Source organism: Lutra lutra, chromosome 7, assembly GCF_902655055.1.
Source record: "Lutra lutra chromosome 7, mLutLut1.2, whole genome shotgun sequence".
NCBI lineage: Eukaryota > Metazoa > Chordata > Mammalia > Carnivora > Mustelidae > Lutra > Lutra lutra.
Window position 1 is genome coordinate 134,916,599 of NC_062284.1, and position 25,404 is coordinate 134,942,002.

The 25,404-nt window shown below is 39.7% G+C and overlaps 1 protein-coding gene across 12 annotated transcripts in view; it reads right to left on the reverse strand.

Annotated features, from left to right (window-relative positions):
* The window catches only part of RGS6 (regulator of G protein signaling 6), a 558,551-nt gene that overhangs the window by 528,155 nt on the left and 4,992 nt on the right, over positions 1-25,404 (reverse strand). For all 12 annotated transcript variants that reach the window (XM_047737326.1, XM_047737328.1, XM_047737337.1 and 9 more), the window contains exon 2: positions 4,560-4,663. In XM_047737326.1, coding sequence (XP_047593282.1) covers positions 4,560-4,643 — 84 coding nt within the window. In that variant the 5' untranslated portion in view covers positions 4,644-4,663. The remainder of the gene's footprint in view (positions 1-4,559; positions 4,664-25,404) is intronic.

Sequence of the window (25,404 nt, forward strand, 5' to 3'; positions counted from 1 at the left end):
CAAGATACAAGAGTACCAGCACGCAGAAGGAAGCTTTAGCATTACAAATGTTCAAAGTTCACCCAAGTCAAGTCTCTGAGAATAGGGGTGAGAAAAGCAAAGATCTGCTGCATAGTATTTTCATTTATTTAATTCATCCCATGTCTGTTGAGCCCCAACTATGTGGCAGTGGTAATCTGCTGTTGATAACGTGGTGGTGGAAAGGACACTAACAGGGGTAGTCAGGCTACCTGGACGCAATCATGGCTTCACTGGGAAACTGCTGAGTAACCTAATGCAAGTTACATACTCTCTCCATCCTTCAGTTGCTCATCTAAATGAGGGTGTTACAAGTAAATCCTTCACTTGTAAGTCTATGTGACAGGAGACTGGTTCTTCTACATTTGAGAGATCTATAAATAATTATAAGATCAAAACCCCACTTCAAAACATCAACTTTCTCATTACTTTGCCATGCATACTCTACCTGGATATTGTAAAATATATTAATAAGTGTGTTTCAAACTCAGATTCTTCTGAGAAGTGTTTAAAACTCAGATTCCCAGGGTGTGCCTGAATGGCTGAGTTTGTTAAGTGTCTGACTTTGGCTCAGGTCCTGCTCTCAGGGTCCTAGGCTTGGCCAGTGTCAAGTTCAGTGGGGAGTCTGCTTCTCCCTCTCTCTCTGCCCTGCCCCACTCCCTGCTCATTCATTCTCTCTCTCTCTCTCTCTCTCTCTCTCTTTCTCTCTCTCAAATAAATAAAATCTTTTTAAAAAATTAAAAAATAAAATAAGACTCAGATTCCCAGGACCCAGTTCAGTCCTATGAAACAAATATATCTTGGTTATATTTGGGGATCCTTTGGGGATCAATATTTTTATAAAACAGACCTAAATGATCTGATGTTCAGCCAAGTTCAAATATCATCCCTACATTGGACAATTCAATGACCCAGGATCTTTTGGATCCAAGAATATAAAAAAGGTTATCAGGGTCTGGGTGACTTAATGAATAATTAAATTTTTCTCTTAAATAGATTTTTAATGTGACCAATACATTTTTCATACATACCTCCAACCCCAGATGTGAATGTGAAGGATGAAAAACTAAATTAGAAAAGTCTGTTCAACTCAATAAATAAATCATGCCTTGGGAAAGTACAACTTCTCACAGTTAATGACACAGAAAACATGAAAAGAAAATGAAGAAGATCCTGAAAGTGTAGGCTTAAGAAACCCACCCATCATTACTCATATGTCAGGAGGTTACCATCCTAAATGGCATTTAAGAGTCACAACAACTCAAGGACACAATCATCCCACTTATTACTCGGAAGTTTACCCGAAAGCTCCTTTTCTCTAGATTTAGCTTTTTAAATGTCAGCGTCTGAATCAACACAACACAGTCCAAGCAAACACTTCATACTAAAGACATCTGACACGAGTAAGAAACAACAAACAAGGGAATGAGAACAAAAAGAACAACACTATTTGCACAATTTTTAATGCAAATTTCTGTTGTAGACCTCTAAAACAGTTTGGTTTTAGAGCTTACAACCTTGAAAAAAAACATTACAGAAGAGGACGTCTACATTTGTTTTGGATTCGCCTTGATTTCAAGGTTTAATCTTTACTGACATCTTGAAGATAGTGTCCTGCAATATTGGTTGTATTGGTTGTAGCCAATGGCTGGTCTACAGCACTGCTTTGAGTAGAGAACTAGGTAAATAACCCACGGTTGAAACAGAACCATGATTTAGTGGAATTAACTACGTTTAAATTACTCCAGGTCCTAAACCCATACTAAACGATGCCTCTTTCACAGATCAAACAGACGCAATATCTCTTTTATAGCAATTAATGAACATAGCAAATAACATGAACACATGCACACCACACCACACACGTTTGTCGTAAGTAAGCTAGATGTATTTCCAATATAGAAAGCAAATGGCTAGTCATATCTCTGAAGAACTACAGCAATCGACAACTTTGTATCTAAATTAAACCAAAAAAGAGTTTCCCTCCTACCATCTAAAAATTAAAAATCAAGTTCCCACAAACGTGAAGGAAGTTTCCCTTTCAATATAATACCAAACATTTATATTACCCGAAAGGTGTTTGGGTTGCATGATCTTTACCTTTCCTACCAACCTTTAACAACCCATTGGTTTACGATCTCCTGAATAATATAAAAATTATTGAATTTAAATTTAAAAAAGTATACTGTTCTCCTGTGTCTTAAAAAAGCAATTCACGGGGTGCCTGGGTGGCTCAGTGGGTTAAAGCCTCTGCCTTCAGCTCAGGTCATGATTCCAGGGTCCTGGGATCGAGCCCCACATCGGGCTCTCTGTTCAGCAGGGAGCCTGCTTCCCTTCCTCTCTCTCTGCCTGCCTCTCTGCCTACTTGTGATCTCTGTCTGTCAAATAAATAAATAAAATCTTTAAAAAAAAAGCAATCCACTGTATAAATATACTTTAATCAACTTATTAATAGTATCAACATGTATACATTTTATAATTTAGTTCCTCTCTAAATGACACTGTCTTTATAAGACCTAAAGATAAAAGAAGAGCATTCATTCTGGACCACCTCCATGCAAAGTAAGATGTGAAATGCCTCATTTACTTACCTAAATGAATCTGCATAATGACCTTACGAGGTAGTATCCTTCCTCCCACCTTTTATTTTTCTTTTTAAAAATGAAGAAACTGAAGCTCACAGAAGTTAAATAACACAAGGTCACACCACTAGGAAGTAGTAGGGTTGCAATAATTTTAACCTAGGTCTGATTCCAACGCTCATATTCCTATGAACTTGGCATAGGGTTTCCCAGCATGGGTGGGTTAAGAAGGTAATGATGAATAAACATCTTTCTATTCTGTATGCTTCACTAATTGGTTAGCCCTGTTAATCTCATTTTTCTTTACTACAACTTAATAGGCATCTCTGTTAGAGAAGGGTTATCTAAGCCTTCTCTTACAAAGCAAAGGATTAACAAATTTGAGACTCAAAGCAAGATTAGTTTGAGTTCTATCTTTATAAGGAAAGAGAAAAATTCACCATATTGATTATCCAGAAATATCTAGTTCAATCTTGCCCATGTGATTAGCAGAGATCAAACATACAGTCTTACAGAATACATGGAACCCAGCAGACAACTCAAATATTTAGTGAAATGAATGAACATTAACTCATTTTCCTTATTAATATGTAACACAGTTAGGTTAAATTTTCACACATATGCAAGCCTTAAAAAGATGTGTTAATAGGAAGCAGTCATTCCCTCAGATTCAACATGTGCACAAATAAAACTTCTGTGCCATAGTTCCTTCCTTTAAGACATTCTTCCAAACATCCCTATTTGAATTAATAGCGTCAATGTCTTTCTATAACCCAAGGTCAAAGTACAGTCTTCTTTTCTGTTCCCCTCTTAATTCTATATTCATTCAGTTTCCAAGTCATTTTTTAATTCAGACTCTTTAATCCCTTTGCTCAGTCTCACTCAATTCTGAGGGGTATTTTCCCTGCTAGATTAGTGTCCTCCTTACCATTCTCACAGAGACAGAAATACCAATCCCTACCTCCAGAGCCTCACATCTGCCATCATAATAATGCATCTGGCACACTGGGGCAAGACTCATAATCCCAAAGAGATATTAATTTTACAACTCCTAGCACAAAAGTTTTTCATGATTAAATTGCCTATGATTCACTGTTCTCGAATCTGGCTCCATCCAGACTCTTCCCAAAACCTTACCTCCATTACTCCATGTAAGTCACCTCTGCCCCCAAGCTCACTGATTCTGGTTCCTGCTCACGTTCCTCAGCTCCTTCCCTTTGCTGAACGCATCTCCCTACCTGGAATGTTGTTCTTCCTTTCTGCTTTCCACATAAAGTGGTCTTACCCATCCTTTACAACGGAGTTCAGAGCCCACTCTTCTGCCAGCACACACCTGGCCTCTGAGCCTGGAAGTGATCACCTGTTCCTCTGATTTCATATAACACTCTATCTGCACTTCTCTTTTGGAAATTAACACTTAGATTTTACATTTATTTGCATACATCTTATGTCTCCTACCAATGGCAAACATTTAATACATGCATACCTCTGTATCTCCCACACAGCATCTAGACCAGATCTTGTACGTACTATGGGCTCAAAAACAATCAACTGATAAATGTTACACAAAGGCTTTTACCTCAAAGGTGAATTTATTCCTCTGCATTGCTTAGGCAGTCTTTGCATTTAAAGAAAACCAAATCGGGGGCACCTGGCTGGCTCAGTCTGTAGAGAATGCCACTCTTGATCTCCAGGTTATAAGTTCAAGTCCCACATTGGGTGTAGAGTTTACTTAAAAATAAAATCTTTAAAGAATACCAAATCATATGTTTCAAGTATGACAAACCTAAGTTGCTTGAATTTTAGAACTGGAAAATCAGAGGATGTGAGAAGAAAACTATATTCATTTATCAGTCAAGGCAGTTTAGGCAGAAAACATTTGTCAAGCTGTCAACCATCACTCAACCCTACACGCGCACACACACAGAGACATCCCAAGCATTTCACGAGAGGCCTTACTTTGCGGTAGACTATCATATTTGGAGAACTCTCCTCTGGGTCAGCAATTCCCACTGCTTTTTGATCCCCAGATCCCTGAGCCATCCCGGATGTCTTCACTCACGCTGCAAAAGTAAACAAATAGACCATTAGGACATGACAAAACTATATAAAGAAAGCTCTACAATGCAAAGAAGTAAGTATCTTTTGGCAGGTGATACAAAAATAAATTATGATGAATTTATTTTTCCTCATTAATTTAAGCAGTATTTTAAAAAAAATGTTCAAGGGATATTTGGGGTCTTGTTATCCAATATCCAATATATTATTCTATTCCCAAAGCAACATGTTCTCTATTTTCAGCCCAGAATCATGTACCCTAGGGGAAGGCATATGCCAGTCCCACATAATCTCCTGAAGATAGATGAAGCCAACCATTTTGATGTTGGTTTTGTCTTACCAAACCTCACTTTACCAAACCTCTGATTAATTCTATCCAATAAAATCTGAATATTTTATCAGTTAAATGTAAATCAAAACCACAAGGAAATACCACTTCATGTCCCCTAGGATGGTCAGAGTAAAAAACACAAACCTCAAATAACAAGTGTTGACAATGATTTGGAGAAATCTGAACACTGTACCTTGCTGGTAAGAATGTAAAATGGTTCAGTCTCTTTGAAAAATAGTTTAGTGGTGCCTCAAAAGTTGAAACATAGTATTACCATATAACCTGAAAATGCAACTGTACCCCCAAAGAACTGAAAACAAGTATTCAAACAAGTATTCAAGCACAAACATTCACGGCAGCACTATTCGCAATCAACAAGACATGGAAACTCAACGTCCATCAACTGACCAATGGATAAACCAAATGTGGTCTGTCCCTACAACGGAATAAAATTCACCCATGAAAAATCATAAAGTATTGATACACCCTACAACATAGATTTATCTTGAAAACATTACGCTTTATTAAAGAAGCCAGACACAGAGATCACTGCAATGGACTGAATGTTTATGTCCCCACCAAAATTCACATGTTGAAATTCTAACCCCTAGTGTGATGGTGTCAGGAGGTACAGACTTTGGGAAGTGATTAGTGCCCTTGTAAAAGAGACCCTGGGGAGCTCCCATGTGAGAACACATTGAGAATACAGACATCCAAGAACCAGACACCACATCTGCTTGAGCCTTGATCTTGGACTTCCCAGCCTCCAGAAATATGAGAAATTTCTGTTGTTTATAACCCAGCCAATCTATGATATTCTGTTATAGCAGCCCGAACAGACTCAGATAGTCACAATGATTCCATTTACATGAAATATCTAGAAGAGATAAAGCTAGAGAGATGGGAAGCAAATCAGTAACTACCAGCAGCTGGGCTGAGGGCAGAATGGGGTTATTGCTTAACGGATATGGGGTCTCCTCTGGGATAACGAAAACATGTTTGAACTGGATAGGAGTGATGGATACAGAACATTTTGGATATGTTAAATGCCACTGAAATGTATGCTTTCAAGTAATTAATTTCACGTTATGTGAATTTTACCTCAAGTAAAATGAATATTTTTAATTTGACCTTTTTAAAAAGCCTGAAAAGATATCAGTGAAATAATGACAGCATATGGAATTTTTGAGAAAAGAAGTTCAGTTCTTGGTCTCACACTATATTTGCTGTGCTACTTCACACAAGTTAAACAACCTATTGGGTTCTCTTTGTTAACTTCCTTTTAAAACAAAACATACTGCTGGGTACCCAGAACCATGCTAAGGCACCTCCCTCTACATTGTTCTCATCAGTAAAATGTGAATTCCATGGAGTACTTACAAGTAAGAGTCCAATAAACTGAGTGTAAATGTATCATATAAAGCCATAAAAGTCCTATACAAATGTTATCACTAAGCTAAGAGCCTGCCTGGGTTATTCATAGGCTTTTCATCCAAAAAAAAAAAAAAAAAAAAAAAAAAAAAAAAAAAAAAACCTTTATAAATACCACACTTGACAGAAAAGGCCATTTCAATTCAAAATAAAAACTCAGGAAATATTTTATTGTAAAATAAGTTGGTACCAAAGGTCATTCCATAAAAACAAATTTGGGTGGAAGATGGACAAGAGACAGGAATTTGTCATTTGTGCTAAGAATTTAAATGCCCTTAGTAAGTATCCCGTTTGAATGTTGCTTGCTTTCTTCATCATTTGTGAATTAAGAAGCATTATAAAAGTTAGATTACATAAAGAGATAAAGAACATCATTCTCTTATCTCCACGCACCGTAATGTCAGTGTTTCCATGAATATAGTACTACATGGAAATGCTGATTATTAGTTCCAATCAGTGGCTTTTAAAGTAAATGAACAACATGCTGGCATATTTTTAAACAGCTACTTATTTGCCTATTCCTTTGCCTGAATACAGAATATGACAGAGCATGAAAAACAAAAATTGAGTCCATTTATATGTGCTCATTTATCTATGTAATAGAGCCATTTTGGGTTTCTGGCTTTGTTTGTAAATGAACACTCAGACTTTAATGAGCATATTATCTCCCACCTGGAAAACTGTGCTGTAACAGCAAGGTTGGGAATGACCTAGAAACAATCCTGTCAGCCCTGCCTTTGCCTTTCCCTGGCTGCCCCCCGCTTCCTACAGAAACATTTCTGGTGTTACAACAGGGCTGAGGTTCCAGGACTGGGACTTGAGACCACCAACTGATGGCAGACAGTCTCCATGGCAGGAATTTCAGTGAGTCTTGTATGTAGTAGAAAAGTTTCTATTTTTGGTTCCTCTAGCAGCTCATTTTGAAACTCAATGTCATTTAACTTTTCTGTGTCTAGAAAGAATCATTTCTAAAATAGTGATCTAGGGACGCCTGGGTGGCTCAGTTGGTTAAGCAGCTGCCTTCGGCTCAGGTCATGATCCCAGCATCCTGGGATTGAGTCCCACATCAGGCTCCTTGCTTGGCAGGGAGCCTGCTTCTCCCTCTGCCTCTGCCTGCCACTCTGTCTGCCTGTGCTCACTCTCGCTTCTCATGACAAATAAATAAATAAAATCTTTACCAAAAAATAAATAAATAAAATAAAATAGTGATCTAACCACTTTCCAGCCCAAGTGTCAACAGATATTAGAGAAATGGGATGTAAAACCCATACAGGTAAGGAGGTTATAATTATATTCATTGACTATGAAGTTAGGGTTCATGACAGTAAAGGGCTCATTCATTACAATATAGGATGAAATATTTATTTTTAAGTTAAGTATAACAGAAATTAAACAGGAATATTTTAAATTTCACGATAGCAAAAACCCAAAAACTTTTTCATGATATCTCTACGTACTTCATGTGTTTGCACACAGTAAGTAATTCAGGGCCTTTTATTTTAATATTTGAAAACATCAATGTTTTTCTGAAAACACACAACTACACTTCAACAGAAAGAAAACATGTTAATGATATTCTTTTCCTATCATGGCTTACAGCTAACAAAGGGGAGAACTGAAAACATATTAAGAGCTTGAGTTTTAAAGTCCCAAGAAGAGACAGGTAGCTCAGTGTTTACAAGCTGCTGTCTGTCATCATCACACATCCAAATTTCGGCTCCCCCTCTTACAAGCAGTGTGATCTGGGGCAGTTTAGTTCACCTCTCTGTGCCTTTGCTTCCCTATCTGTCACCAGAGTCCCAGTACAGTGGAAAGCCTTGTGAACTGGGTGGCCTCATTCCCCGACCTGATCTGTAATTAAGTAGCTGTCACAACCAGGTCAAGCCACAGCCTCTCTGGACCCCAGCTGGACAACAGCTATAAAAGCTGGCATCTTCACTATTCCTTCCAGTTCTGCCCTAGAGCCTCAGAACTTCTCATTTCCAACTTTCCTACGAACACTCCGCAGAATGTTCCATACCACCTCACTTCAATCATCACTGCCTATATCTTAGCCCATGTCCTCCAGTCATGGCAGGGCTCATGCTGGACTTGTCCTAGAATCACAGAACTGCTGGAGCAAAGCATCCCCTCCCAGACTCCGCATCCCTCCCCTTAAAGCAATTTCTGTAATGCCACCCCCCACCCCCAGCTGCAGTGGGATTCCACATTTCTTGGAGCAAACACACTGAGCATCCGTGCACAAGGCTGCATGCTAGGCCCTGGAGATACAAAGATAAATCAGACACAGATGCTCTCATTAAAGTATGCAGAGTCCAGGAGCAGGGCAGGGACAGACATGTCCACAGAAGCAGGACATTGTACCGTGTGAGTGTTTAGTTATGCTGGCACAGGGCAGAACCCGGCAACTGAGATCAGAAGGATCAATAGGAGTCTGGGGGAGACAGAAGAGGCCATTCCAGCCAAGGGGAAAATACAAGCATGGCCCTCTGGAACCCCCAGAAGCAGGAGGCACCCAAGAGAAAAAAAACCATGAAGACAATCTGATCTCAAGATTGAGCGGAACAGTCAAATGTGGGGTGAAAAATAACAGAGCTTCACACCTCTCTTTGTTTACTCATTTATCATGGATCTCTACTCAAGACAGTTCTGCTTGGGGGTCTTTGTTGGTGGAGTTCGCCCCTCTCTCCCCAGCACCTTGGACAGGGCATGGCATATCGTAGAAACTCAAATATTTTTGAGTGAATGATGTAACTGATGAGATTCTACCAAGATGCGGTTTACTCCTTCTGGAACATTCATCTGGATAACAAGCCTTTAAAACCGCCCCACAAAGAAGGCTCTTTATTGACAAAGAGTTATGTGCAGAATCACTCTTTTCCACAGGGTTTATTGGTCTGGGTCAGCCCTGAACTCAGGAATCCACGAGGTATTATTTACTTATTTATTGGAGAGAGAGAGAGAGCACACAGGCCAAGTGGGGGGTGGGGAGGGGCAGGGGGAGAGGGAGAATTTTAAGCAGGCTGCACACCCAGCATAGAGCTTGACATGGAGCTGGATCTCACAACCCTGAGATCATGACCGGAGCCGAAATCGAGAGCTGGACACTTAACTGACTGAGCCACCCAGGCGCTCCATCCATGAACAATTTAGATAAGAAGGAATAGGTGGGAGGATGGAAAGTATAGTGAGGAGAGACCCTGTGAATAACAGAACAATGGAGCGTCTATGACTCAAACTCTGATTAGTAAATCTTCCGCAAATCAGGACTGCAATTTACTCCAAACTTCTGTTGTGTTTGTAGCTTGCAGTTACAACAAATGCCAACTGTTTTCCTTTGTAATGCCAGACTCTCCAGAGCAAGCGAAGCCTAGGGTCCAGCAGATAACAACGCTGAGCCTAGCAGGGAGAAGGACCTCAAGAATGTGGAAAAGGAAGGGGCTCTGAAGTCAGATCAGAAATAGCATCTCAGCTCTGGCTACACCAAGACTGCTGGGTAGTCTTTGGCAACTGACTACCTCCCCACACCCCCAACTTCCAGCTCTTCACCTGAAAGATGCGAGCCCCCTACTTTGCAGAGTTGCTTTTGAAGAGGAAATAAAATAAGGCATGCAAATTCCCCAGTGCAGAATGAATGTAGCCACTGACCAGCAGTCTGGTTTCATGAAATCCCAGGCCACCAGCATCAAAACTGTTGGAGAAACACTTCACCCACCTCGGGGATTCAGAGATGAAGCCATCAGCTGTTTAACAAGCTTCTCTGGTAATCCTGACTCACAACTGAGAGACGGACCACTGCAGTGACCCTCCAACACCACTGAGATCGTTGTCACATGCAGCTAAAAGCCTTACACATCATGCCTGCCCCTCTTTGTGTCTAGCTCTCAAAACCCCATTCAGGGAAGTATCTTGCAAGAGAGGTAATCAAAGCCTGACTGTAATGTAGCCTGAATATTTGGCTGCCAAATAAGAATTTCTGTTGATGTTATTTCCTCTCCTCCATATTGTATCAACTTCACATTGTTTGCCTCAGCCCATTAAGACCCAATGGATTTTTTTTTTCTGACATCAGCAATGTTAAGCACTTCAGGAAAAAAGATTTACAAGATGTGTGCTAGCTCAGTAGTACAAGCTTGTTTATATAGCTCTAATCTGACTGAGTGGGCAGGAACGTCCAGGAGAAGAAGACAGAACAACGGCTCTGAAGAACAAATAACTCTTTCTAGTTAGAGGTCTGCCAGCGTGACATTTCCTACATAGACGGACTCAAAGTCCAGATGCTCAGTGGAAGAGGAAGAATCAGCTTCAGGTCCTACACCAAAAATCCTAAAGCAAGGTGCTGGAGCTCAGGTCCTAGGGGCCAATTTTGGTGGCCATGCCAGGCACCCAGGCATCTACTGGGATATAATCACTTGGTCATTTCAGGACATCAGTTAGCATTCGGTGGGACCCAAACGCTGGCCCAGGACTTGACCCAGACTAGTAGCCACAGAATCACCTGGGCTTGACTCTAAAGATACATGTCCCTGGGTCCCCTGATCCAGAAATTCCAATCTGGTAGGCCTAGGGTAGCCTCTGGAGATTTATAAGTTGAACAGTCCCCAGGTGATGTGGAAGCCCAGTTGGGTCTGGGAACCACTGATCTAGATTCCACGAGCCTGCCTTCCCTTCACCTAACCCCTCCACCCCAACCACGCCACCTACTGTCTGGGAAACCATGTGGGGTGAAGCTCCTTCAGCTTCCCTTGTGTTTGGGCAAAGACTCTGTGCTGAAAAAAACAAGGGTCCTGGAGTCAAAGAACAAGCTCTCAATCCTGGCCACACCACGTGATCATGAACAACTTAGCACTATACTTAGTCTCTCTGAACCTTGGTTTCCTCATCTATAAAACGGAACAAATACCAATCACCGGTATCAGGCATTCGGAGCCTTGTCTGCTTCTCAGAATTGCCCAGGAAAGGTGTCACAGCAACTCCAACGGGAGGCTGTTACTATTTCCGGTCTACTGATGAAAAAACTGAGGCCCAAGAACATAGGCAACTCGCCAAATTAAAGTAGCTTGTCAACCAAGAAACTAAAATCCAAACCCAGGACTAACTCCAATACCTGCATACTTTCCAAAAACTCGTCAGTCTTGGCCTCCAGTGACATCACGTATATAAAGTATTCAAAACAAAACAAAATTTTGTAAATATAATATATATAACATACAAAATTTATATATATACATATAAAATATAAAATTCAAGTATATACTTAAATATAAAGTAGTTAGCACCTCTATACTACATATAAAGTACTTAGCAAGTAGGTACTTCTGGTACATTGTACAACTGGCACATAGTGGGTCCTCAACAGATGTGTGGTTCCTGCCTTCCATTTCCTAGCAGATCGGTGAAGTTGACTTCCCCATGCCAACTCCACCTTAAGACATACATAAATACAAGGCTCTTAAGTTGCCACAGCTGCCTTACAGCCTAACCAAACTAATTTTTATTAAATGCTGCTTATAAAGATAAACATTTTTGTATTCTTCATATTAAACAAAAGTCCTAAAGAAATTAAACTGGGAGAAACCGGATGTTTTTCACATAACGGGATGGGTTGGCCATATGATGTGGCTCACTGTTCTATTACTGCTGAAAGTTCAGGTCCTCCCAGGCAGTCTTTCTCACCAGTGCTCTTAGCCCCACACTGCTCTGGACACCCCCAGACCCTGCCACCTCCCTATCTATTCTCCCTGTCTTTTGAACTCTTCTTCTATTAACAGTTTGCCTCCTATGGCCTTACAATTTCTCTCTGAATTTTGACCTTCAGTAACCTTCATGGAAACCTGGCTTCCCCCAAAAACACTCCCCTCTCTGGGAGCCCAGCTGTTCTCACCCCACATATCTCAAACCAGAAAGTAAGATGAGCATCCTCCTGACTCCCCATTGCAGCTTCAAACAATTTCTCTCCTGTCTTCCTACACAAATTCCTGCTCTTGTGATGCTCAGACCATCTAGCTATGCCACTTTCCATCCATCCTCACTACTGTTTCCTGCCTCCCTTCCATGAAGCCTTTCCATTTCCTGAGGACTCCCACTTTCAGTTCTTTGAGGTTTCCTTCATCCTTCACTCCTTCATCAACCTTGATGACTTGAACATCAAAGACCTCTCTTGAAGGCTGGTTCTTTCATCCTTTTATTTTCCCACCTGAACCCTTTTCCTCCACCCCTCTGCCTCGCCACTGACTCACATGGCCACATACTGAACCCCATCATCAAAGGTGGCCATGCCACCTCAGATTCCAGTTCACTTACCAGTTCTTTCCAGTTCACTTACTATACATTCACTGCACACAGTTTTCAAGTTTATTTAGACATTTCAGTCCATGAAACTCAGGAATTTTTACCCTCCATTACTACTACTCCTCACTCTGCCTTCACGTCCTTCTCTCAGTGGGCCCATCATCTTAACCACTCAGTCATACCCTTGCAAATATCCTCAACTGCCTCAATATGCCCTTCCCATGGCAGATTTCCAGGCACAACTGACACCAATGAAACCAGAACATCCACCATACAATATCCACATAATATCTCAATATCCAAGCTCACACCCAAGCAGGTATACTCTTTGTGGTGGGAGTGAGGAAGAAATCACATAACCAGACTGACCTGGCTGCATTTTAAATGCGTAAGCCCAAACCTTAAATTAGTCAACACTGCCTGTCAAATCTAAGATGTTTTCCCACCAAAGTTGCTGTCTCCTTATCTGATTGGCTATCTCATATCTTCTTTTTGTTCAATCTTCACACACAGTCTCAGTGTGTGAGAGGCTCACTTCAAAATTCACTGAAGAAACAGAAGTCAGCAGAAGGCAAATCTCTCATCTTGAGGCACCCTCACCTAAACCACCATGTTCTTTGACTTTCCTCCTCTTAGAGTAGAGGAAGTATTGTCATATTTCCTAAAGGGAAGTCACTCCACTCATGCTCTTCATTGGAACATGATAGAATTTCCTGGGGCTTCAGTATGATAATAGAGGATTATAGCTCAAACATCTATAAGACACAAACTCTCTGAGGACTTCTCAGAGAAACCTAAAGTCAATAGAGGAGACAGAAACAAGAACACAAGTGGAATTTGAAGTTTCTAGCACATACAGCTAAAGCAAATATTAAACACAGCTCAACTCTTGGCCAAGATAAATAAAACCTCACACTAAATGTCTAGTTACCTTAAATCTCATTACTGGATACACCATGTTTGGCTTTTGACAGAAAATTATAAGGCATATATAAGACAAGAAAAAACACAGTCTGAAAGGACAAGCAATCATCAGAACCAGACTCAGGACAGAGATGTTGAAATTATCAGACAAGAAATTTTAAATAACTATGATTAAATATGTAACAGGCTCTAATAGAAAAAGTAGACAGTAATGAAAGTGGAGGAATAGAAACTCTTAAAAACCCTCAAAAAAGTAAATGTTAAAATTCAAAAACACTGTTAACAAATGAAGAATGCCTTCCAAGAGCTCATTGATAGACTCAAAATGGTCAAGGAGCAAATCAGTGAGCCTGAAGGTAAACAGAACCTTCTCAAACTGAAAAAAAGAGAGAAAAAGAAATTTCTAAGTACAGAGACAGAACATCCAAGAACTATGGCACAATATCCAAAGGTATAACATAGGTGTAATTGGAATACCAGGAGAAGAAAGAGAAAGGAGTAGAAATATCTGAGGGAATAATAACTGAAAACATTCCAAAGTTAATGATATACACCAAACCACAAATCAAGAAAGATCATATAAAACCAATCACTATAAATTTTTTTAAAAATACAACCCCAAAACAAGATATGATATTATACACACACACACACACACACACACACACACACATATACACACAATGGAATATTACTAAACCATAAAAAATAAAAATTTCCCATTTTGCAACAACATGGATGGGTCTAAAAAGTCTAATGCCAAGTGAAATAAGAGAAAGACAAATACCATATGATTTCACTCATATGTGGAATTTATCAAACAAACTTAAAATAAGACAAAAAAAAAAAAAAAACCTCTTAAATATTGGAAACACCTGGTGGTTGCCTGGGCAGGGGGTTGGGGGGAGGATGGGTAAAATAGATGAAGGGAATGAAAAGTACACTTATGGTGAACACAATGTAATGTATAGAATTGTTGAATCACTATATTGTATACCTGAAACTAATATTAACACTGTGTATTAAAAACTTTAAAAATGGGGCGCCTGGGTGGCTCAGTGGGTTAAGCCGCTGCCTTCGGCTCAGGTCATGATCTCAGGGTTCTGGGATCGAGTCCCACATCGGGCTCTCTGCTCATCGGAGAACCTGCTTCCTCCTCTCTCTCTCTCTTTCTCTCTCTGCCTGCCTCTCTGCCTACTTGTGATCTCTCTCTGTGAAATAAATAAATAAAATCTTTAAAAAAAAATAATAAAAAAAAATAAAAACTTTAAAAAGTAGCAGACCTTGGGCCCAGCTAAAAAAATAAAAATTTAAAAAAATTTTTAAAAGCCTAGGTATATCATATTTAAATTGCAGAAAATCAAAGACAGAGAGAAGATCTTGAAAGACACCACAAGGCAAAACCTTTACCTTAAAAGAAAGAAGCATAAGAATCACAGGTGGCTTCTGATCAGAAACCATGCAAGAGCAAGAGAGTGGAGTGAAATAGTTAAATAGTGAAAGAAAAAAAACACCAAATTAAAATTCTGCATCTAGTGAGATTCTTCTTCAAAATGAAGGAAAAGATAAATCTCAGACAAATAAATAATGACTAAGTTTATCTCTAGTAGATCTGCCCTTCAGGAAATGCTAGAAGTTCTTCAGGATGAGGGAATTAGATAGGTCAGAAACTTGGGTCTACACAAATAAAGAGGCAAGCATCAGGGAAGAAATAAAGGGAAACTAAAATCCTTTAATTTTTTTTTTTATTTTTAATTGACTTAGGAGAATGGAATAGACTCTCTTGAACAATGTTCATGGGACAGAAAAAAAAAATTTTTTTTTAAAGATCAACATATCAGGGCTACTGAGTGGTACAGTCAGTGAGTGTCTGGCTCTTGATTTCAGCTCCAGGTCATGATCTCAGGGTGGTGAGATCAAGCCCCTCATTGGGCTCCTCGCTCAGCGGTAAGTCTGCTTAAGTTTCTCTCTCCCTCTGCCCCTCCTCCTACCACTCTCTCAAAATAAATTAAAAATCTTTAAAAAAAAAAAAAGAGAGAGATTAGCATATCAAGGCATAACACAGAGCTCTGGAATAACCCTTTGTAACCAACTAGTTCAAAGGTTGGCACACTGAGGCTAAGAGAACAAATCTAGCCTATTTTTGTATGGTCTGTGGGCTAAGGCTAATTTTTACATTTTTAGAAGGTTGCAAAAAGTTATAAGAAGAATACTCTGTGACACATGAAAATTGTACAAAAATCAAATTCCTGTGTCCATAAATAAAGTTTTATAAATAAACACTTGTGTTTACTTATCGTCTGTGCTGCTTTTGCACTACAACAGCAGAGTCAAGGCGCTGCAAGAGAGACCATATGGCCCACAAAGCTCAAAGTATTTACTATCTGATCCTTTTCATAAAAAATCTTCTATTCCCTGAACAAGCCCAACCATCTAATTTTTCAGAGGATGAACCCAAAGTCTGAGAGATCAAATTATATTCTAATGTCATCTGGCTGGTTAGTAATAGAACCAGCATGAAAATGTAGGTCTTCGGGTTCCAAATGTCTTTCCTCCCACGTGAGAGGACTTATATTTTATTAGTATGAGATCTAAGATCATAGTGTCTAATACTACTGACTGTAGGGACTACAGAAGCAACTCTTGTTATTCTCTGATTTTACATGATAATGATTGTATCCCTGCCAGGGAAGAAGTAGGAGTGACAGAGAAGCTTTGCCAATTTTTATACACAAGAAGGGGATGACTAAGAAATAAAGAGGAGGGCGTGTTCCCAGGGGACCCAAGAAGAAAGGCACTCCTATTGGCTTTTTTTTTTTTTTAAAGAATGTCAGTTATATTCCTTGAGATTTTGTTGGTTTTTCTTCTTCTTCTTCTTCTTCCTCTTCTTCTTTTTTAGAACTGGTAAAGTCATTATCTTTTACCCTCAAACTAGGCATTTAAATATCTCTTTTTTTTTTTTTTTGAAGATTTATTTATTTGACAGAGACAGAGATCACAAGTAGGCCGAGAGGCAGGCAGAGAGGTGGGGGAAGCAGGCTCCCTACTGAGCAGACAGCCTGATTCGGGGCTCGATCCCAGGACCCTAAGATCATGACCCCAGCTGAAGGCAGAAGCTTAACACACTGAGCCACCCAGGTGCCCTAAATATCTCTTTTAATCCACATAGAAAGTACTTCTTTTCTATGACTCCCTACTATGCCTGCGTTTGGAGCAGCAGTAATAAGCTTTTCATCTTCTGGAGATAGCAAGATGTAACAAATAAACAACAAAATCTATTCAGGAAGCTCATCAGGCAGAAGCAAAATAGGTCAAAAAAATAACAATTGAACAGGTGTCTGAAGGTTTCTTATACTTTTACTTGCATTTGATGAAAGACAAAAAAAAAAAAAGTTCAATTAGCATGTACTAGTTCCTACAAGGAGAGTCTACCTTATTATAGAATGACCCTCAAGAACTAGGAAAGCCAGATAAAATTTGAAAAAGGAAAGCTCCTGAGGCAATGAGGACATGTGAGACCAAGATCCAAAAAAAAAAAAAGAGGAGAAGTGGGGGAGTGTCGAGATGGGCCAGACATTCCATGCAACTATTCTATAAGCATCTAGTCAAATTCAGCATCTATTCAGGAAAATACTCTTAGACAATTTTGAACGTCAAGGAACTGGCTTAACCTAATAAAGGGTATTTATGAAACATAGCAATCATAATATTTAATAATCACACTTTGAAAACTTTCCCACTGAGATTAGGAATGAGACAAGGCTGCCTGCTATGACCACTTCTATTCTCTGTTACAGTAGAAGTCTAAGCCAGCACAACAGGCAAGAGAAACAAATGAAAGGAAGCAAAGGAAGATTGCAAAGGAAGAAGTTAGTTTGATTGTGCACATGGAAATTCCATAGTAATCTACACAGAACTCTTTGAATTAATAAGGGAATAAGGAAAGTCATGTTGAAAAATGCTATCATTTATAATAGCATCAACTGATGTCAAATACTAGGAATATATCTGAAGAAAGATGTGCCATACCTTTACCACATGGAAAGAAACAAAACAATAACAGAGATGAAAGATTTAAATAAATGAAGGGATACAATATTAATGGATTGAAAGAGTCAACATTTTAAGACATTAGTTTACTCCTAAATTAGGCTAGACATTTAATGTTGTCCCAATCAAAATCTCATCAAAGGAGGATTTTAAAATTTATACTGTAATGCAAAGGTGTAAGAATAACCAAGCTATTCTTAAATAAGAGCAAAACTGGACGTATGCTATCAGATATAGACTTCTTATTAAGCTATATTAAGACTGTGGTATCAGAATAAGAATGCCAAATAGAACAACAGAAGGGGCTAGAAAGTAGATAGAGACCTACGTATAAATGATCACTGGATTTATACTGAAAGTGAGATGTCAGAGCTGTGGAAGAGACTTTTCAGTAAGTAGCATAGGAAGTTAACTAGATATACATATGGAAAACAAAATAAATATGGGTCTCTTTTTCATGTCATAGGCAAAAAATCAACCTCAGGTAGATCTTTTACCTACAGATAAAAGTCAAAACAATAGGGTTTCTACAAATCAAAATGGGAAAGTAACTTCATGGTCTGAGGGTAGGCAAACATTTCTTCAGTGGTCACGAAACAATAACCATAAAGGAAGAGATTAACAACTTGGATTACACTTAAAGCAAGATCTCTTTTTTTTTTTTTTAAAGATTTTATTTATTTATTTGACAGAGAGAGATCACAAGCAGGCAGAGAGGCAGGCAGAGAGAGAGGAGGAAGCAGGCTCCCTGCTGAGCAGAGAGCCCGATGCGGGGCTCAATCCCAGGACCCTGAGATCATGACCTGAGCCGAAGGCAGCGGCTTAACCCACTGAGCCACCCAGGTGCCCCAAAGCAAGATCTCTTATTCATCAAATAGAGTCATATGGCAAGCCACAGAATAGCAAATGATATTTTAAATACATATAAGTGGGGAAAATATTTGGATTCAGATGTTTTTTTTTTTTAAAGATTTTATTTATTTATTTGTCAGAGAGAGAGAGGGAGAGAGAGCAAGCACAGGCAGACAGAATGGCAGGCAGAGGCAGAGGGAGAAGCAGGCTCCCTGATGAGCAAGGAGCCCGATGTGGGACTCGATCCCAGGATGCTGGGATTAGGACCTGAGCCGAAGGCAGCTGCTTAACCAACTGAGCCACCCAGGCGTCCCTGGATTCAGATGTTTTAAAAAAATTATAAATCAATAAGAAAAAGACAAGCCAGTTTTAAAATAGGCAATAAACTGGAACAGAAACTACAAAGATTTAAAAAAAAAAACTACAAAGATTTTTAAAAAAGTGATCTGAAAAATATTAGAAAGACACAACACCATTAGTCACCAGAGAAAACTGAAACCACAATAATACCCCACAATGCACCCACCATAATGTCTAATATTAAAAAGTCTGACAATCCCAAGTGTTGACAAGTATGTGGAGAAACTGAAACACTCATAAACCGATGGCAGGAATAGAAGCTGGTACAACCACCAAGGAAAACTCCTTGTAAGAACTTACTAAGTTGGATGTATGTACCCCACATCCCAGCAATACAGTCTTAGGCGTATACCAAACAGAAATGCTTTCATATGTACACCAAAAAACACACACAAAACAGTGAAGAGCAGCATTATTCATTATTCATTATTCAGTAGCCCCAAACTGGAAATGTCCCAAATGCCCATCAACAAACAGCAGATAAACAATCTATAAAATATCACAAAGTGGGTTTTGCTATATAGCAACAAAAAGTAGTTCTGCTAGTAACATGGAGGACCCTCTCAAACAATATTGTGTGCAAGAAGCCTCAAAAAGGCTTATTTTTTAGTCAAGCAGAGAGAGTCAATTATCATATGGTGTCACTTATTTGTGGAGCATAACAAATAGCATGGAGGACAAGGGGAGATGGAGAGGAGAAGGGAGTTGAGGGAAATTGGAAGGGGAGGTGAACCATGAGAGACTATGGACTCTGAAAAACGATCTGAGAATTTTGAAGGGGTGGGGGGTGGGAGGTTGGGGGCACCAGGTGGTGGGTATTGTAGAGGGCACGGATTGCATGGAGCACTGGGTGTGGTGCAAAAATAATGAATACTGTTATGCTGAAAAAATAAAAAATTAATTTAAAAAAAGGCTTATTTTTTATATTTTTATATATTTTTATATATTTATATATTTTATATATTTTATATATTTATATATATGACTTTATATATAAATATATATTTATTTTGTACTTATTTTTTATATTTTTATATATTTATATATATTATATATTTGTATATATATTTATATATAATTTTATATATTTATATATATAATTATATACATATTTTATATATTAATATATATTTATGTATAAAATTATATGTATATAATATTATATACAGGGCGCCTGGGTGGCTCAGTGGGTTAAGCCGCTGCCTTCGGCTCAGGTCATGATCTCAGGGTCCTGGGATCGAGCCCCGCATCGGGCTCTCTGCTCAGCAGGGAGCCTGCTTCCCTCTCTCTCTCTCTGCCTGCCTCTCCATCTACTTGTGATCTCTCTCTCTGTCAAATAAATAAATAAATAAATAATAATAATAATATTATATACATATACATATGTATACATGTACATATACATATATTATATACATATAATTTTATACATAAATATATATTATATATATATATATAAAATTATATGTATATATATAATATATATTTATATTATAATTCCATATATATCTGGAATACTCCCAAGAAGTTGGAACACCATGGTATTAGAAATGAGGTTAATAGTTACCACTGCGGAAGGAGAGGGTGTAGTTACTAGGAGGGAGCATCTCCAAGGGAATGGTAATATTCTCTCTCTTGATCCAGGAGTGATAATATGGATATATTTACTGTTTGAAATTTTATTGAGGACTGATTTATTGAATGTCTTATTCTCTAAAATTTATGTTTAAAAAAGAATAGTGCAAATATTCTGGGAGAAGAAGAATACAGCATCTCTCGTTCTCAAGGTGACACTTGAGTTGTCTCGGGGTTAGCAGTGCAAAAAGTGAGAGAACTGTAGGGTCGTAGGGATGGTGGGAGCCAGAGGTCGTGTCTGTCACCACCATATCCACTCTCTCTGGCATTTGTGCGGCAGCTGTAGATCAGAAGCAGTAATCCTTGAATAAGAAAGATGGTATAGAAGTGAAGCGAGATTAGAAACGCACAATTGAGGGAATGTTTCACATTATCCAAAATAAAGCTTTATCCAAAAAAAAAAGTCAGATATTTTCTGACTCTTACATAAAGGGTCTCAGGATTCTCAAACAGTGCCTGAAACACTCTGCATTCATTCCACTGTTCAGCAAATAAAACCGGAAGTCCTTCAGCCCAGTGAGAAGATTGGGGCAGTTACTGTTTCTCATTGCCCAGTATATTTTTTGCTCTCAAATTTGCTTCTTTGGATAGGGAAGCATGGGCCCGGGGAACTATCCTGGCCAGAGTATGCTGTATCACTGGACATACTGATTGGATCAAATTAGATCAATCAGGGTCCTTCCCTGAGACTGAGATAAGGACACTGGAAGAAAGAAGACCCCTTCTGTGTGAGGGACAGTGTGAAAAGAATATGAGGACAGGGATATTAGTGATCATCTTCTTTTTCTCTAGGGTCACCAAAGAAAGAAATCAAGACAATGAGGTATCAAGTTAAGAATGCTGATAGTATCACTGAAGTACCTGGATCCAGCCATGCCTGAATTCCCAAATGTATGAGTCACATAAATACCTTTCCTTGAGTTGGTTTAAATTTTGCTTTAATTGAGTTCTTTTAGTTTTTTTTTTCCTCTATGCCAGAAAACTCTGAATATCCATTATTACCCCTACCACTAGGTATATATGTGACATTCAAGTACAAGTAGATTGGACCCAATTTGAATTTCTAGTCTGTCAATCACTGTCCATCTTCCTATGACTAACAACATATCTAATCTCAGCCCCGGGAAATTTACCCCAACCAAGAATTTCCAATAAGCAAAGTTCTACTTCCAAATACACATTTGAGAGCCAACAGGTCATTCCTGGTACAGATAATTAGAAAATACAAGAAACTGGGGCTTAGACACAGATTTTGTAAAGTGGGGGAGGGAAGTTGTAAGGCAGATGGCAGGCAGGGGAAGCAGTTTTCGCAGAGAAGCTTTTGAAAGCTACAGGAAGCCAAAGAAATGAAAACCTGGAATTGACAACATATGCTTTGGCAAGAAGCTGAATACGCTACGCATTGGGGTGAGACATCTGAGAACTTCCTAATCAGTTCTGCCACACAAGTTAAGTAAGGTTTATCCCAGATTCATCCACTTTACCCTTGAGCCACAGGAAGATCCGGGAGTCAGCGGTCAAGCTCGCAGTCAAAACATCTGAACAGCATTGAACCTTTGGACAGACAGCCTGACACCGGGAAAGGAAATACCCATTTATTTGTAGGGGAATTGTGCATTGACTCTAAGAAGCAAAACCACTTATGAGCATTTCAGCAGAGGCGTGATCTCCTAGAATATAGCAAGAAATAGAAGTTCACTGTGGCACACCCTCTATTACCAACAGAAGGTGGGGAAAATGTCACTCACAATGCCCCGTTTTCTCTTTTCACTTTTGATAAGCATAAATATTCATTAGACAGTTTGCTTACCACCTAGATTTCCCCTGTCCCTGTCTCCCCTTAAATTTTCAGCTCATCAACATGGACTTCTCCTGCCTGATAGGTTTTTAAGGACCTGATTCTCAAGAGGGGGATGTTCTTTGCACACTTTGTCACCTCTATCCTTTTACCTACGTTGAAATGCCTCAAGAACACCCTTGCCAACTCTGTCCCCTGCCCCCATCTCTGCAGGCCCCAAAACCATTGGTTATCAAATGTCCAATTCATCCACCAATGTCTTCAATGAAATCTCCCAATAATCCCTCCCCCATCCTTATATGGGCCTGTCTTACCACATTCTCTTTTCTCCCCCCACAGAATTTTAAACTTCTCGAAAACAGGAGCCATCATCATACCTGATTAATCATGATCTAGAAAAGGGTGTTGAGTAGTGGGAACTACTGCCAAAGAGGACAAACCAGGCAAAAAGCAGGGAATAGCAGCAGAGACCATAGACAAACTATGCCCTGGGCTAAGAATCCCCCCCGCCTCCCCCCAACCACCCCACGTAAGAGCTGCCTAACCATAGATTTCCAGGAACAATCTCTCTTTCAGTAATGCCCTCGGAGCACTCACAATTTCTCAGCCCTATTCCGTATTCGGGGAGAATGTGGATCAATAGTGTTGAGCTACTTTGTCCAATGTCACAGACCCCAGGGTTCTGGTGGAAGCCAGTCAGCAGCCAAGCCCCTAAACTATCTGCCATTCTAAAAGGTAAAGTGCCTTCCCCTAAAAAAAGAAAAAAAAAATCTAAAATATAATCAATAGATTTATTCTTTGTGAAGGCATCCTTTCTATTTTGACCAGCTGCTGAATCAGTCTTTGTTTTAGGATGTATGGTCAGCAAAATGATATAATGGCATCTTCCTGCTTGGTTTGGAATCTGAACACAGTAGCACTTACATAGCAGCTTAAGGGAAAAATACTTTGGACATTTTTTCGAGTTGTTGTCTTTCTTCCAGAGAGGTCACAAACATGAAAAACAAAGCCAGCTCAAACATGTGTTCAGGTTGAGCCGGGCAATATACATCTATACAATATTTTTCCAATTGAAATTAGTTGCTAATGATTAAAAATGTATGGCAACAACAGGGCTTTCTGAGCAGCACATACCCTTTGCTTTAACACAGTCCTCACCTGAGCCTAATGTCTTCCCAACCCGGGGGTTCAGTGTCACACACCATTCCTCATCACACGTGAGTGGGTTGTTTTGCTTTTAGAAAAAAAAGGAAAGTGTTGTTTGGTACCCATGTTTCTATCAAAAAATGGGTCAGAGGTCCCCAGGTTTCCCAAAAAATGGGCTCTTAACTCTGAAAGCAAACAATAATTGCTTTACTCACCAATTATCAACTCCTCTACCTGCAAAGCTTGCTGTTATCCTTCTCTTCACTTATGAAATTTCCACCTCTTTCTGAAAGCCTGTCTCTATCAGGTCTGATTATATGGTATTGTCTCTCTGCACTGAAATGCTTACTGTTTTTGTTATCTATTTGCTACCTAATCTGACTTATGAAATCCCATGCATTTTCCCCTAAACTGCCCTTTAACATCCTTCATTGTTAATTTTCTATTTATTTCTATTAGTTTTCCAAGATAACTGATATGATCTCAAGGGTAGGGCCTACCCTTTGTTTGCGATATATCAGAGAGACTTGGAACTTTGTGGTCAGATGAGATTGGAGTTTAAATCTCTCAGTTTCTCTTTAGTCAATAACTCTCTGACATAGGGCATGTGGCTGAACCTCTTCTTCAGCCTCAGTCTTCTTCTTCATAAAATGGGCGTAATAACACCTAATTCTTGGTAAGAGGCTGTAATCTACAAAAAGCTTTATAAGTGCTGAGTATTATCAATCTATTTCTTTGTCATAGATCCATAGCTTTGTAGGCCTGGCAATTAGGAAACCAACAAGTGCTTTCCCAAACACTGAATATGTGTGTGGCCCTGTGCTGGTGCAGGATAAAATCATGGTTAAAAAAAAAAAAAAGGCAGACAGGGGAGAGACAAATGTTAGTGTATAATTACAAATTACAAACCAGGATGAGAGCCTCAGTATATCATCAACCCCAGGTTTTCTAGCCAGGCAAATTCAAGTAAACAATAGGAACGGAATAATAACCACGTGCACCTCGTACCTAAACCCGCTCCAGCCCATGCCCCCATACCCTGACCAGTCCATGCATCTCTACCCAGACTCGTTCATCCTCCCTCCCACATTCACCCACCCAGAGCTGCCACCTTACAATAACTCTGCAAACGTTCACCAAACTCCTACCGTGCTGAACGCTGTAAGAGACACTAAGGACAGAGAGGAAAAATACCACACAGCCTTGCCTCGAGGGTGGCTCACATTCTGACACAAGAGACAGCCAGGCAGCAGCAGTCCCTCATTTTCACGTCTCTTCCTGCTGGGGATTAATGGTCTTCAGGCTCAAGGAAACAGGCACATCCTTGGCTACTGCAAAGGCAGATCTTTCCCATTCCACCCTCTCCACCTAGTGTCTGGCCTGCTTGTTTTCTAAGAACCTTCTCAAATCTATGGAGCAGGGTTCTCCAAGGGACTTGGGAGTGCCTCAGATGTTAAGCTGATATAAGCAAGTCCTCAGGAACAGAAGAAGGGGCAACCATTATACCAAAATATTTACTTCCCAAAAGACTCACTTTGGAAGAGGTCATCAAGAGGACATGACCACCAGGTGACCTAGGAGCTGGACTGGGCCCCTCAGAGGCTCCTCACCCCCTCTCCTGCCCTTGGAATGTTTGCTGGACCACCGTTCCCATAGTGGGAGCCATCTGCAAGGACACAGCCCTTGGAGAAGAAGGGGTTGTTGAGCTCCCTCTGGACTGAATACATACGTGAACCCCTTCAAGGCTGCTATAAAAACCTAAAGATTCTGGCAGGCAACACATTATGGAGATCTATTTAGCTTGCAGCTGCTGCAGACAAAGCTCATATGTAAATTTCCTTGCCAATTAAACCTGCGACTACCAATCCGGTGTGACCTGTTTTCCCAGACTCCTTGCCCTCCTGTACCCAGCTAGGTTTCCAGTTACA